The 16,213-nt window shown below is 33.6% G+C and overlaps 1 protein-coding gene across 1 annotated transcript in view; it reads left to right on the plus strand.

The window, feature by feature from the left end:
- The window catches only part of RAB2A (RAB2A, member RAS oncogene family), a 76,100-nt gene extending 60,604 nt beyond the window's left edge, over nt 1–15,496 (plus strand). Inside the window, exons 7-8 of the mRNA XM_079156188.1 lie at nt 11,943–12,011; nt 14,173–15,496. Of these exons, the coding sequence (XP_079012314.1) occupies nt 11,943–12,011; nt 14,173–14,268 (165 nt within the window). The 3' untranslated portion in view covers nt 14,269–15,496. The remainder of the gene's footprint in view (nt 1–11,942; nt 12,012–14,172) is intronic.
- The last annotated feature ends 717 nt before the right edge of the window (nt 15,497–16,213 follow it).

The following is a 16,213-nucleotide window of genomic DNA, read 5'->3' on the forward strand; positions in this document are numbered from 1 at the left end:
TATTCAGCATCACTATTAAAGAAAATGCAAATTAAAACTTCAATGAGGGCTGGATGTGTAACTTAGTGATGGTGCACTTGTCTAGCACAGGTGAGGCCCTGAGTTTGATCCCCAGCATTGGAAAAAAAAAAAAAAGAGGGGAAAAAAAATTCAGTAAGATAACACTACATGCCTATCAGAACAACTTTATATTAAAAAAAAAAAAAAATCACCAAATGCTACTGAGGATGTGGAGAAACTAGATCATTCATACACCACTAGTGGGAATGTAAAATATACATCCACTCTGGAAAACAATTTGAAAGTGTCTTGAAACACTAAACATGCAGCTGCCATATGACCTAGCATTTGCAACCCTGGGCACTCATTCTGTAGAAATGAAGACTTAGGTTTACACAAAACCCATAAATGGATGTTCATAGCAGTTTTAATTATAAAAACCCCAAACTAGGACCAACCTAAAGACATTGAGTTTGAAGAACATTTCAGTGACTAAATGATTGAATTGAGGGTGACATATCCACACCATGAAATAACATTACTTAACATAAAATGAAAAACTATTGATATATGCAACAACCTGGATGACTCCCCAAAGAACTAAACTCTCTAAATAAAGTCATTTCCCCAACATTACATACTGTATGATTCCATCTAAATAATTTTCTTTAAATGATAAAATTAGAGATATGGAGAACTGATTAGTCACTGCCAGGTTTAAGGAGGGTGTTAAGTGGGAGGGATGTGGATGAGTTATAAAAAGACAACATGAGAGATTCTTGTGGCAATAGGATTGATTTGTATACTTTGTTAGAAATTTGTTTTTAGGGGGCAGGGAAGGAAAGATAGTGGAATGAGACAGATATCATTACATGTATGATTACATGAATGGTGTGAATCTCCATCATGTACAATCATAGAAACGAAAGTTGTAACCTGTTTGTGTACACTGAATCAAAATGCAGTCTGTAAAAATAAAAATTAAAAACAAAAAAGTAATTTTTTTTTTTTTTAAATTTGGTTTTAACACAATGTACTATAGTTTTCTAAGTCCTCACCTTTGGGGATAATTAGATAAAGTTCACACAAAATCTCTGTATTACTTCGTATACCCATGTATGAACCTACATTTACCTCAAAATAAAAATGTAGTCAAAAAATAAACATTCAGCTTTAATTAAATGAAATCTTTGAAATAACCATTTAAAATTTAAAAATATAAAATTTCAGAATGAAGAAGCATCAACACAACCACAGTAAAATATTAATGTGGAAATATAAAATGGTTATAAAGATCAAATTATGTTTTGAATTTGTAAAGAGTACAGAATTTATTTTTCAAATTATTTTGTTAGGTATCACTGTTTCACTAGTCTCTATGTCACATTTCTGCACAAAGCAAGTATTTATACAGCCAGGTCCCTTCATGCCAGAAGATAAGTGTTTATCATATGCCTAACAAATAAGAGAGTTAATCTTCTTGTCAGATTTTAAGCACAGTTAAGTACATCAGTAAGTTAAAGGACATTTTTATGACAATATGTTCTTATTCATTAGCACATTTTTCTGTATCCCCTGTATTAAAGCATTTTAGCAGGCTTACAGTGAAGTTGAAGCTACTGTTTTAAGTCAATCCATGTCACCATGTTAAAAGGGGAACAGGGGACATGTAAACCCCATGTATGTATTATCTCAGAATCCTTTTTAAAAATTAAGTCGTTTAAAGATAATGGTGTTAGATAGTATTCTAATTAACAAACCCTCTGATTATGTGTTCATTTTAGAAATTTAAGGATATGTGATTTTTCCAATTGAGGTTTAAATCTAAATGGCACATTGATATGGTTTAGACCTGGACCTGTTTCATTTTGACATTATGCTGTAGTAAATATTTTTAATCAAGATTCAGTTACTGCAGTACAAGTAGAAACCATGAAGTTTAATTTCCGTGTAAGAGATTAGCTTATTTGCAGTATAAGACAACACCATTGTTTTGGCATTAAATTTGTTGTTGCTGGAAATGGGTTTACAATTATTCTGTATAGACTCACCATTTACTATTAATCAGCTTAATAATTTCATTCATGAAGGGTCTGTCAAGGGGAAGAAGGAGCCAAATGGTGTTAGAGAGACATGCAGACTGGTTTCCACAATAGAGAATTTTCTGATCCAAAATATCAATAGTATTGAGCTTGAAAAGTACTAAGTTAGAATAATAAAATACAATTAAATTCAAGGAAGTAAAACAGCATATATAAGAATCCTTTTTGTTCACTGGGCATAGGAGGGATAATGCCATGATTTTGATATTAAAAATGATTCATTTCAGTGACATCCCTGTAGGCGGACAATGACTTCTGAATTGAAAAATGGGTACCCTGGACTATTTAAGTATCTGCACTGGTGATATTGATACCTAGATCCAAGTTCATTTTCATTTTCTTTCTGGCCCCTACTGTTAACCTTCTCCTTTCCAATTTAGGCACCCACCAGCAGTATTGACTTGTTTATATTTTCTTTTTTAAGTGTAGCCTCCTTGGTGTGCCAGCTGTTTTAGCTCTTACCTAAATGGGTGCCACCTATCTTGAAATGGGATCTTAACTCTAAAATGGCACCCAAGATAATACTTGCAGGCTACCTTCTAAGAGCATAAAAACAAAACGATACCCTAGTCTGCCTTGATATAAAGGTAAGAATTTCTTAGCACTATACACACACACACACACACACACACTCACATACACATATGGAAAAAAGAAAGGAGGAGGATCATATGTTACAGTAATATATGTGTGTGTATGTGCACACACATTTGAAGATTTATTACATACACACAAACATGGAAAGCTTATCCCCTTGTGAAAATTCTTTTTGCAAACTACTATAGTTTCAAGTATTAGGTGTAAGTATATTTATTTCCAAATTATAGGTTATAATTTTCAAGTTACATGTATAATAATGGAGTTCATTGCTCCTGTGAAATGGATTTGAATCAGATCTATACAACTTGGGATGACTCCAAACATGCTATTATCATTTATCTTTTTTATTATTCACCAAGGAAATGAACCTATAAATGTAATAGTAAATGTACCTCATAGAGTTCATCTCCTAATTATCAGTGAAATAAAAAAACCAATTTCAACCAGAATTTTCTTGTTTATATCATATTCCTATAGAACAGGAAACTGGAATTCATTATTTACATTTTCAGTGCCTGTTACTGATTTTTTAAACATAGTATTTGGATGTTATACATGCTTAACAATAATAAGGCATTCATTTATTTGTAGGGTACTTTTCAATATTTTTTTCATATATAGTATCCCATTTTTCACAAGGAACACAAACCCAGATGTTGCAGTTTCACGTCCATTCCCCTTTTTATTATGCCACATAGTAGAAAATAACAGTAATGAAGATTATTTAATACTTCCTGAGTAACTTTCATTAAAATGACCACTTTTGCATAGGATTCCATGGGCAAATGAATCTGGGAGAAGCAGAATTCTGCCCCTCTTCTAGAGAACCAGAATTCACAATAACATATTAATTTCTGAGAGCCCTCTGTTGAGAAACTTAAAGCTTGGAGTGGTGAAGTGCCACTGAGTACAATCACTGGTACAAAAAAAAAATTGGGAGCATGAAGGTTCCTCAAAAAATTAAAACTACCATATAATTTGTCAAGCCCTTTACTGGATGTGTATACAAAGGAAATGAAGTCAGTATATTGAAGACAATCTTCACTCTAATGTTTATTGTTTCACTATTCACAGTAACTAAGATAATGGAAGCAGCCTAAGTGTCCATCATCTAATGAATAAAGAAAATGTGGTACATATACACAGTGGAATACTATTTAGCCATTAAAAAGCTTAATAAAATCCTACCATTTGCATCAACATCGATGGAACTAGAGATCATAATGTTAAGTGAAGTTAGCCAGACATGATCTTACTCTTCTGGAATATGAGAAAGTTGATCTCATAAAAGTTGAGAATAGAATGGTGGTAGTAAACAGAGGCTGAGGAGAGTAGTAGTGATGGGAACAGGGGGAGAAGTTACATTTAGCTATGAGTAAGAAGTTCTGGTGTGCTATTACACATTAGGGTAACTAGAGATAACACTAATGTACTGTATAGTTAAGAAAATCAGAAAGGATTTTGAATGTTTTCCCCATAAAGATATGATAAATGTTTGAGGAGATAGACATGTTTAACCTGATTTAAATGTTATACAGTGTAAAGATTATCAAAACATCACATGGTACTCCATAAATATGTATAATTTTAATTTTTACTTTTTTTTATCAGTTAAAGTAATTTAAATTTTAAAAACTCAAGTAGCTTTAAAGTTCATTGTAATGGAAATTTAAAATGAATAAATAAAAATAAATTATTGAAAAGTCAGGGCTGGACATTGCTGGCTTAGCTGCTCAAAGATTCTGAAAAGTGATAGCTGAAAATATAGCCTGCTAACCCTAAGACAGATGGCACTAACCTGCCAAGCTACCTAAACTGACAGGATAGATGAATTTCTTTGTCTGGAGAGAACACATGACTTAATGAGACATTACTAACTAGAAGACTAATTTCAAGGTTCCTTGCTTGTGCTTGTGTTCTGTACTAGCACTTGGAAATCTTCAAACTTAATATGCATTGAGAGGTCATCTTGCCTGTTTGGGGCTTTGTTGTAGGGAGTGGAGTAGGTATTTTTAGATAGCTGGGATGTGATTATAAATTGAAGGCTTTATTGTCCACTGTTCTTATTGTCAAAGGCATACAGAACCTCACACCAGAAATCTGACCCGGTTTTATCAGGCTTCCACCATCCCTTGAGGATAATTTACTACTCTCTTCCGCATGTGCATCAGCTTCCCATCCTCTAAACTGGCCACCACCCTTGGGAACTTTTTAGATAATCCAAACACTAACTTTTGAAAGGTGGATCACTTTCTATACTTCTAAACCAAGATAGCTAACATGCATATTGTATACTTATTTTTCACATATACCTATATTGTATATTCATATGTAAGCATGCAATTGTATAGATTGCCAGCTATGAGCACTTTCCCACATGTAGATGACATAAGCATTAAATTTCATCTAAAATTTTTTGTTTCCTCCTCAAAGCCTAATTTTCTTCCTTTTTAATATACCTCAATTCATAGTGTACCCTTCCGTCTTAATCCCTTAAACCAAAAATGGAGTCATAAGCACCTTGCCATTTTTATCCTATCATTTACTGAGTCCTGTATATTTCTTCAAAGTAGATACTAAATTTGATCTTTGCTTTCAATTCATGTGACCACCATCTTAGTTCATCAAGCTTTGTTTCTTACTTGATATTTGTTCTAGACTCCTCATTGGTCTCCATATTGCTAGTCTTGTCCCCTTACAGTTCATCCTCCAAACTATCCTGTTTCTGTCCCTCACCTGCTTTTTCTCTTTTCAGAATTCCTTAGTACTTTTAAGGCTACCTCTAAAATAATAAGTGAGTAGTAGCTTGCTTATCCTGCAGGTCTTCACTCATAGGGCTTTCCTTCTCAGAATGGTCATGCTTCTTCTCTAAGCAAATGGAGGTTTTCTTGCTATGTTCCAATTTTAGATTGTTCTGTCACACCCTTTTAATAATGCACATATTTACCTGAATAAATACACATATTTATCTGATTACCCCAGTGCCTGGTTTAAGTAAAAAACTGGGCAAATGTTTACTGAATGGAAGAACTCAGTTACTAAGGAATTAAACATATCTTTACGTTATCTGTGACAGAAAATAGGGACAGAAAATTCTTAAATACTATAATCCCCAGTCCTTTTGAATATTAATTCCATATTCTTCCCCCCACCCCTTTATTCCTCTGCTAAGATTTTTTGGGGGAGGTGGAGGTTGCTGTGGATTGAACCTTGGGCCTTGCATGTGCTAATAACACACACTCTACCGCTAAGCTACCTCTCTGCCCCGTGCTAAAGTTGATCAAAATTTGTTTAGGCCACCTCCTTTTATTTTCTAATAAGTAGTCAGCAGTGATGTTAATTTTTGTAAAAGGAAGGAAGAAGATAGAAACATAAATAATAACAAATTGTTTATACTTCTAAAAATAATCCTAGAAATTCAAAAGAATTTCCAGCTAGGTTTTTGAAGACGTGGAATGTATGTGCTTTTTATGCTCAGTTTAAGCTATGACATAAATGAAAATTCCTTTGTCTTGTATTAATGATAATTGATCCTAATAAAGGAAGGAAAATGTGATAAAAAGATTATTAGATTCTAATCGTGCTTCTGCTATAATTGTAAGTGATCTCAGGCATTTTACTTCTTTTTCTGCAGTTCAGTCATTTATTAAATGAGAGTTATTATAGTTAAGTATGTTTGTAGCACTCTTTCAGTGAAACACAAGGAAACTATATGAAATAAACAAAAACAAAACAGCTGTACATTGGAATTGGGGATACTGTGGAGAATAAGAGAGAAAGAAGGAAGAGCTTCTCCTTCTGCTGGGCTATCCCTCCTCCCTACCTTATCCCCAAAGGGTAGTCCCAGTAAAATCAGTTTGAAATATGATTTGAAAGCCTATTTTGTATTTTATTTGGAGACCCTGTCTCCAAATAAAATACAAAATAGGGCTCAGGATTGGCCCAGTGGTTGAGTTCCCCTGAGTTCAATCCACGGTACCCAAATTAAAAAAAAAAAAAGAAAGAATGAATGAATGAATGAATGAAAGCCATTGTATTGAATGGTGAAAGATTTCTCTTCCACTGAAGCTAAAGCAAGTAGAATCAGAACATTTTAAAGTCATAGAACTTGAAGTACTCCAAGCTCCCTAATAATAATTCTTTGCTGGTCTTCACAGACTTTCCGTTCTTTACATAATATTTAGATCTTTTCACAATATACCTTATTTGTTAGGGCTCACTGTATGTTTTGGTAGTTCACTTCTTTAATGCTTAGTTTTACTTAATCAAGACATTTGACTTGACTCTAAAGAACATTGATCACTTTTATCTCCTTTACTGTGCAGTGTTTTGGGGGCATATTCATGTTTAGCACCTGTACCCTTTTTTCTGTTGCTCTCATATGTTGTATCACCCAAACATTCATGATGAGAACTGACATACATTGAGTACTTACTGCATTTCAAGTACTATTTTCAGTACTTTACATTAATCCAACAGTTCTATGAAGTAGCACTCTTAGCATCTCATTTTATAGAAAAGTGAAGTATTAGGTACCAAGCAATTCGAAAGAAGTGACACTGGAGTTGACTCTGGAGAACCTTGTTCCAGAGCCCTACGCTTAGCCATTCTGCTGATTTTAGAGGCATAATTTCATTCCACAACCATAGGTTTTCCTGAAAGAAAAATTACTTTCCAGTACTTACATACCTAATTTGAATTTCTTTTACAAAATAATTAAAAGGTATGTAAAACACTTAGTATGGTGACTAACTCTTAATAAAGTACCTAGTAAATAGTGGTTAGTATTAGTTTAGGTAAATGGACACCTTTAATTTACTTTAGCAATTGAGAAAATTAAACAGCATTTCAGTTGCATCATGTTTCCTGATTTAAAAACTAAAAAGTAACTTATTTTATAAGGTACCTTCTCTCAATCATGTGTTTAAGATATTTAAATAAAATTGTCCAAGGTAATTTTCTGACTTGTGATTTTGAAGTCTTACCTAACAGATGTTGTAATTTTTATTTTGCCACCAGATGGCAGCATGTTGCATAAAGGAAATAAGTGGAACTTAAAATTTATTTTCTGTGTATTTCCTTAAAAACTGGTTAAACCTTATTAAAAATAGTGTTGTGTTTCCCTTTCCTCTGTTTTCTGTAGTCAGTACTGAAAGCCCACTCAACAAGCCTTATGTGGTGTACAGTGAAATCTACCTCAGCCCTGTCCTGCATTATTCCTCTATCAGTTAATGCAGAAAGTTTCTTTTTCCTTTTTTTTTTTTTTTTTTTTTTGGGGGGGGGTACTTGAATTGAACCCAGGGGTGCTTAACCAGTGAGATACATCCCCAGCCCCTTTTCATTTTTCATTTTGAGACAAGGTCTCACTAAGTTGCTGAGGCTGGCCTCGAACTTGCGATCCTTTTGCCTCAGCCTCCTAAATTGCTAAAATTACAGATATGTGCCACTTCACCCAGCTTTTGCCTCTATCTTGAACTGAGATTTGAGCCATTGTGCCTGGATTCTCCCTGCTAACTGATTTTAGTTCAGCAACAGGAAGAACTACATTCCTTAGTACCTAACAAAGTTCTGAATATGTGGTAACAACTTAATAGGTACCCTTCAGTGTCATTGAGACCTAAGACACACATCAGTAGGTGCATTAGCTAGCTGTATATTTGAATTATAGCACATTTAGAGTTTTGTGGTTATATTTGTTTAAATTAACGTCCCTAAAAATTTGCCTCAAGTTTAGGTATTATCAGTATCATTCAGATAACTGTAGCCAAGAGTTGAAAGATTAGTGTCTGAAGTAGAAGGCAAGAAAATTAATGACTAATGAAGAGAATGATGGTAAAGGACTGACTGGCAATTAATCAAAGTGTAGTGAAGGAGTAGTAAAATGAAGAGAGAGGCAGACCTCAGATCCTGGAATGGCACACTCACTGCCTGGGAAGCAAGATAATCTCTAACTTCAGTTGGCTACAAGAAAATCTTTTTATATATCATCATTGTGGCTCTGCCTAGACATTACCTATTTCATGGTGCTAATAATGTCATAGTCGTTTAACATCATTTTCTTGGCAAAATTTTTTGCTATACTAAAACCTGTTTGTTTTGCCTATTGCTTGCTCTTTAGTAAAGTCTTAGAACTTTCCCCCTACAGATGTGTGCATAAGGAAAAAGAAACCAGCATTTTATGGAAGCCCACTCTGCTCTGTAGATACTTCCTTGCTGAAGATAATTGAGTTTAACAAAGGTCTTTTAAGTACCCACTTTAATTTTGAGCATTATGCTAGAGATTCAAAAATACATTATGCTAAATATCTACAGATAAAGTGATTTTAAGGGAACAGCCCAACCATTCAAATTAAACTAATTGTGTGAAGAAAGTTAGTACTGCCCTAAATTATTTTACCAATCAATACTTAAAATGTCCTATATATGTCCATAAAGAATACATTGGTCTAAGGATGGATTAAAAACATCTGTGCCTTGAAAAATATGAGGATTGATACTGAATAGAGTAAAATGATCATTTTTTAATACCAGCCATTTTGTCATTATATAGATGTATATTTTTCACCTTTACTGAAATGTTTTACAATGGGTAGATTTTATCTGCGTTAACCAAGGCTGTTATTCTAGAAGTTTTTGTTTTATCTGTAATAAGCCTTAATATAGTATTTGATTACTGCTCATTGTGTTTGGAAACTTGGCGATTTCAGTCCATAGCCACACCCTTTAAAAACAGGTGTACTAAAATCTACATTTATCATGTTGAGCTTCACACTCTAAGGACTCACTAAAATTACTCATTAATCAGTTAATACATTAAATGTTAACTTTTTGTCATACAGTATATAAAGCAGTCCATTTCTATGGTATTCTCTGTGATACACCCAAGAGGGTAAAAAATATATTAGTGTCTTTAATGTATGATCAGAGAGTTGAATGACAGAATAAATGTAGCTTCCAAAGACTGTTCTATTGATAACAGAAATTATTGTGAAAAAAATGTAACCATTTGTTATAGTTCAAAGAAATTCATACATCTTAAGTCCATGTGGTACAATTTTGCTTTAAAAGTGTTTAATAAAGTATTAAATGCTATTTAGTCAGTAAAATTATTAGTGACTTAGGAAATTTTATATGGCATAACTTTCTTAAGCCAGTATTTTAAGTGATTCATCAACAGATGGGCAAAAGGCAGTTTATTTACATAAATTGGCATCTCATGACTTTTGTAATATTAAATTGCTTGTTTATTCAACATTATAACTCATTTATGGGACCTTGTAGTTCTGTTTAGTGACACAGTGAAAAGTACATATGTAGATACCCCTCTAAGGAATTCCAATCCTGCGAATTTATGTATTTGTTGACTTCAGTATTTAGTTAGACCACTTTCTAAAGGCAGCACAGTAATTGACGTGTTATTGGAAATAAAGTTAAATTTTTCCTTATTTATAGGAAGAATTTCAATTTTGAAGAATGTGAATCAATTCATAGTTGGCTGAAAGCCAATTTCTTCTTCACTTTAACTCCAGCACACACATGAAACGCGTACCACATCCTCAGTGCCTTGTGAATCTGCAGTGATTAATTCTTCTCATTATTTTCCTGCAAATTCTCATGACCCTCTGTGATGATTCGATCTGCCACATACAGTTTATGCATATTCATATCTCTGTGCTCCTGCCGCAGTCTTCCGAGTCTCCTTCACTGGCTGGTGTGTGCTTGGTGCAGTAATTGAGCTGCAGTAGATTGATTACTCTGGGGAGCTGTAAAGCCTTTAAAGGTGAAAACATATCAGTCCTGTTAATTAGAAAACAAAAGCTCTGATCCCAAGTTCAGCAGTTAAATGTTTCCAGTGTAGAAAAGATGAATCATAGGATTTGTTCCTCTCCATGAACTTTGTTTACTTTTAAAATTTTGAATTAGGTTCATGACAGTGGTACAGGAAAATGACTTTGTTTTATGAATTTTCATGTAATGCTAATTGAAGAAGACCTTATTTATAATATTGATTAGTACTATTATCTGTTCTGTCTCAAATCTTATACTTGAGAATCTATCAGAATTTGTATCTTTTGTAGCATTGGTAATATTTGAATAAAATACCTTAATTTTTACATATAGAGTGCTATGGATAAATTTGATTTCATGGACTTAATTTGTTCTGCAGTATTCTGACTAATTTTCTGTCAGTTTAGTACACTACATGGGAAAAGAGCAAAACTGTATTCAACATGGTATAGAATTTTGACTGCCTTTTCTCTCTTTATCATAAGTATCCTGATTCTTTCTCTCCTGAACTATATATTAAGAAATTTACGGCCAAAAGGGCAATATAAGGCCAAAAGGGCCCTATGTGGAACAGTGTCCTCCAAAAGTAAGCTAGTTTCAACATGGAGAATTATGCAGATTACCTGCATAGTTGACATATGTTGTTCTCGTGTGCACTCTTTGCAAATTATGATATTCTCCCTGACACCCATGGTCATGGTTTTTTCTTTTGAGATCTAATTCATACACCATAAAATTAACACTTTTAAAGTGTGGGTTTTAGTTTACTCCCAAAATCGTGCCATCTACCACAATCTAATTCTAGAACATTTTCATCACCCCAAAAAGAAACCACATACTCATTACCAGTCACTCTCCACTTCTCCCACTTCCTGGCCCCTGGTAACCAATAATCTGCTTTCAGACTGTGTAGATTTGCCATTTTGGACATTTCACATAAATAGAGTTGTATTATATGTGGCATTTTGTCTGCCTTCTTTCACTTTTTATGTTTTCAAAATTCATCCACCTTATAACATGAATCATTACTTCTTTCCCTTTTATGGCCAGTACTGTTCCATTATATCAGTAGCCTGCATTTTTGTTTTTATTCATTGATGGATGCAAATTTGCCTACACCCTTGCTCTGCTCTTGATCTTAAGAGGCCAACTTTTATTCTTCACCATTGAGTATATTAGCTGTGGGTTTTCTTGGGTGGTGTTGATTGGGTGGAGGAAGTTCCCTACTATTCTTAATTTGTTGAATGTTTTTATCATGAAAGGTTGTTGGATTTTGTCAAATGCTTTTTCTGCATGTATTGAGATGATCCATGTGATTTTTTTTTTTTTTTTTTTGTCCTTTATAAGTTGATTTTCATGAATCTAATGTTGTGGTATTCTCTAGATTTTTTATATAATGTTATTTTACTTTTGTGATTTTTAATAATATGAACCAATATCTTTATATTTCAGGCATTTATTAATACAGCAAAAGAAATTTATGAAAAAATCCAAGAAGGCGTCTTTGACATTAATAATGAGGTACATATATATAAATATTGCTGGTTAAAATTAATTTAGAATTTTTTGACTTTTACTTAGTATTTGGGTTCATGGCTTTATATTTGTTGTGTTTTGTTTTGTTTTTAAATATTTTTTAGTTGTCAATGGATATTTATTTATTTTTAATTTCTAAGTGGTGCTGAGAATCGAACCCAGTGCTTCACACATGCTGGGCAAGCGTTATACCACTGAGCCACAACCCCAACCCAACCCTTATATTCATTTTAATTCCTAAAATGAATCAATGATAAATAGCTAGCATCTAAATGAATACCTGGTATATGTAGTACAATAGTTCAGTGTTTATGTTCTACTAAAGAGAACATCACTTTATCTATGTAAATGGATTAAAGTAAGTGGCCCTATCCACTTATTGCAAGCAATGCAAAATAATATAAATCCCCCAAACAGCAAAGAAAATCCAGTTTTATCCACATGTCCATATGGTGTCATCTGTTTTGGGGAATAATATTCTGGTGTGTAAATGCATGTACTGTGCTCCTAATGTAAGATGTTCTCTCTCTTTTCTGGTATAAAAGAAGGAAATTATTTTCAATTTGGAAATTACAGTATAGTAGAGTATGTTTTCAGAAGACTAAATTAATATATATGTGACAATTATCAGTGAGTTTTTTTTGTAATTTTTAAAATTTTGAGCCCATTTTGATCAGTGTGATTAGGATGAAACTTAAAGCTTTGAAGCATGTAATTCAGACCATTCACTCATAATCATTTTGACTTAGATCTGCACCCTGTGCTTATTCTTACTTATTTTTAAGTGTTCATGTGAATAGGGCATGTTATTTACATTTACATAAATATTTATGCCTGTCTATATTAAGACTTCTGGCTTCCAAGAGGAAAATCCCAGTTCTTCCCCCAGTTGCAGTTAGAAAAGCATTTTAGGAAGCGATTTCATATGTATCTCTTGGTCTGTACATGGATGATACAATTTATTATTTGCCTCAGTAGCCTCTGCTAAAACAAAGAGCAGTTTGCCTAAGGTTTCTGAAAAGGACTTGATTTCTCATTCCTTTTTATTGGGAATAATAGAGTTTCTAAATCTTATCTTCTAAACCTGTATGGCAGTACTTCTTGAGCCAATTTAAAGGTGACACCATTCACAGACTAATGCCCTATAAATTGAACAGTAATTGGGCCTCTATTTAAAAGGGCATGTTCATTGTTTCTGTCTGATTTCATATAGTAGCTGACTGCTTTACTGTGCCTTATGCAGCTTTGATTGTAATGTGCTGTCAGAAGCCAACAGGCCGTGCTATTTATTTGGCCTAACGCCAAGTCTGACTCCTTGATTCCTCAAGAAGTTGCTACCAGCCCAGAGGGGGCAAAACCAATGAGCCATAGGGCATGCTTTTTATTAAAGAGGAGTCAAAAGAGCGAAAAGAAACCACATCAGCTGCTGTCAATACTGAGCTAGTGCCAGAAACCCCAAGGCTACTACTGTTGCAGAACAACTGCCAAGCACTATAAATCTGAGATTTACTGTGACGTAAAGTTTCCTTAAGAGCTTAATTTCTGAAGCTACTGTATTACTTTTCTCAGAGTGTTGTATTTTTAGGTAAAATCCACTTGAGGGAGTGAGGGTTAAGACATAAGTGTGAGTTTGATGAATGAAAGAACTACTCTGTGTGTGGGTTCTTGGCAACCTGCCATGTCTTTGGGGATCATAGAAATTATTGATGACACAGAACACTCATATGCCCTTAGCCTGTACAGCTGATTCAACATGGAACAGAAATACTGTCTAGAGAAAAGATTTTACGTCGTGTTAGAACAGCAGGGGCTTTGGATATTTTTGTTCTTTAAAGATTCCTTGCAATAATTATTTTAAACAATTTCTCCATTATGAGAATTCCCTGAAAAGCAGCATTATCTGATTTCTGTATACCCAGCACCTAGTATGATAATTATTTTCATAAATATTTTCCCAGTGTTATCTTTTTTTAAAAAATTGGAACATCTTCTAAGAGACACTATTTTAGTTGTTGCTAAAATCTGCTTTTTCAGAGTTGTTTGGTAAATGGTATCATTAAGAGTTAAACGAATTTTTTAAAAATCTAAAACTCTACTGTCTGATTGGATCTGCTTGCATTTATTATTCTGTTCTCTTTTATTTCAGGCAAATGGCATTAAAATTGGCCCTCAGCATGCTGCTACTAACGCAACACACGCAGGCAATCAGGGAGGACAGCAGGCCGGGGGAGGCTGCTGTTGAGTCTGTTTTTACTGTCTAGCTGCCCAAATGGGGCTACTCACTCTTTTCACCCTCTCTCCTCCTGCTCAGCTGAGACATGAAACTATTTGAAATGGCTTTATGTCACAGAAGACTTTAATCCTTCAAATTCTTGTATAACTTTGAATAAATGGTTCATGTTCACTTAAAAAGACAGATTTTGGAGATTGTATTCATATCTATTTGCATTTGATTTCTAGGTCAATTGATGTGATTATTTTTGTTAAATGTTGTCTTGTGCCCTTAACTACAAACTGAATTGTATTAAACACTACAAAGTCATCTTGAGTATTTTAAATTGGTTTGTGTAGTTAGGTTTCCCAACACCTGTGGTTACCTAATGTTTAATATTATAGAACTGTCCTCAGAAAGTTTGTCAATTTTCAAGACTATAAGGAAAAACAGAAGGACTCTTTTAATTCTGTATTTATCATTTACTTTCTGTATATATAGTTTAATAACTTGCTTGGGTGTAATTTGCCAAGCTTGAATTCTTTAATGCATTTGCATAAATTCTATACTGTTTAGAGCTTAAAGCTACAGAAGCATTGTTAGGAATTGCTTGGACACTGAATTTTAAACTTTTTGACATTGTTAACAAGCATGTTCATCTTTTCTTGTCACTAGTCCAAGAAAAATATGCTTAATGTATATTACTAAAGGCTATGTATGTGTTAACCTGTTTTAATGCCAAAAGTTTGCTATTTGTCCACAATTTCCTTAAGACCTCTTCAGAAAAGGATTTGTTTGCCTTAATGAATACTGTTGGGTAAAAACACAATATAATGAGTGGAAAGGGCAGAAGCACGAAATCCCTACATCTGACTCCAAGAAGAATGAGTATCCACATTTAGATGGCACATTATGAGGACTTTAATCTTTCCTTAAACACAATAATGTTTTCTTTTTCTTTTATTCACATGATTTCTAAGTATATTTTTCATGCAGGACAGTTTTTCAACCTTGATGTACAGTGACTGTGTAAAATTTTTCTTTCAGTGGCAACCTGTAATCTTTAAAATATGGTAAGCATCTTGTCTGTTTTGAAGGGGATATGACAATAAATCTACCAGATGGAAAATCCTGTTAAAAGTAGAAAAGCTTTAGTAATTTACTCAGTGTGGTGGTTTTATCCTTTTTTTCTTTTTCTCCCTTGGTCTATAATGAAATTGTTATAGCAGTGCAAAATAAAATCCTATGTATAAAAGTGTTCCTTTTTTTTATTATGACCACATCTTTTTTTTTTTTTTTTTAGTGTATTTTTTTGGTCCATTTGGTACATGTATTTAAGCATGTTTTTAAAAAGGGTCAGACTGTTTACCACCCTATTTAAAAATTTTACTGCAGTGTGATAATACTCTCTCACTCTATTGAAATCTTTGTTGATGATGTAAGCTAGTACTTTACTCAATTAGCATGAAAGAACATTTATGCTTGTAAAAAAGGCACAAAGAGATTGTAAGTGTGCAAGTCACAACCATTTTCAATTTACTCACTGACTTCCACTTCTGCAGGTCTTTCCTGAAGATTCAGCAACACTGTGTCAAAGCTTTGACATTGCTCTTATGGGAAATCACCAACACTTTCATAGTTTTGTTTTATCACACTCCTGGAGGGCTGAAAGCAGGGTGAGATGAAATCTTGTTTCATGAGTATTTTTGTTACGAACTTTTTTCCCCCTCTACGTGGTCATAACAAAGTCACTGAACTCACTAATCACTCTTTAGTGATAAATAGAAAATGTTAAGAAAAGGCCATGTTCTGCTCCATACCAAAAAACAGTGATATTAACTTTTCCAGGAGGTTTGCTTTGTTTTGTTTTACTGTCTCCCTAATTCTTTTCTAAACCAAGTGTAATAAGAAATTAATTGTTGAACAACAACAAACCAGCACATGTGTTTGAATGCCTTAAGAAAAGATGAAGCCC

Source organism: Sciurus vulgaris, assembly GCF_902686455.1.
Source record: "Sciurus vulgaris genome assembly, chromosome: 1".
Lineage (NCBI taxonomy): Eukaryota > Metazoa > Chordata > Mammalia > Rodentia > Sciuridae > Sciurus > Sciurus vulgaris.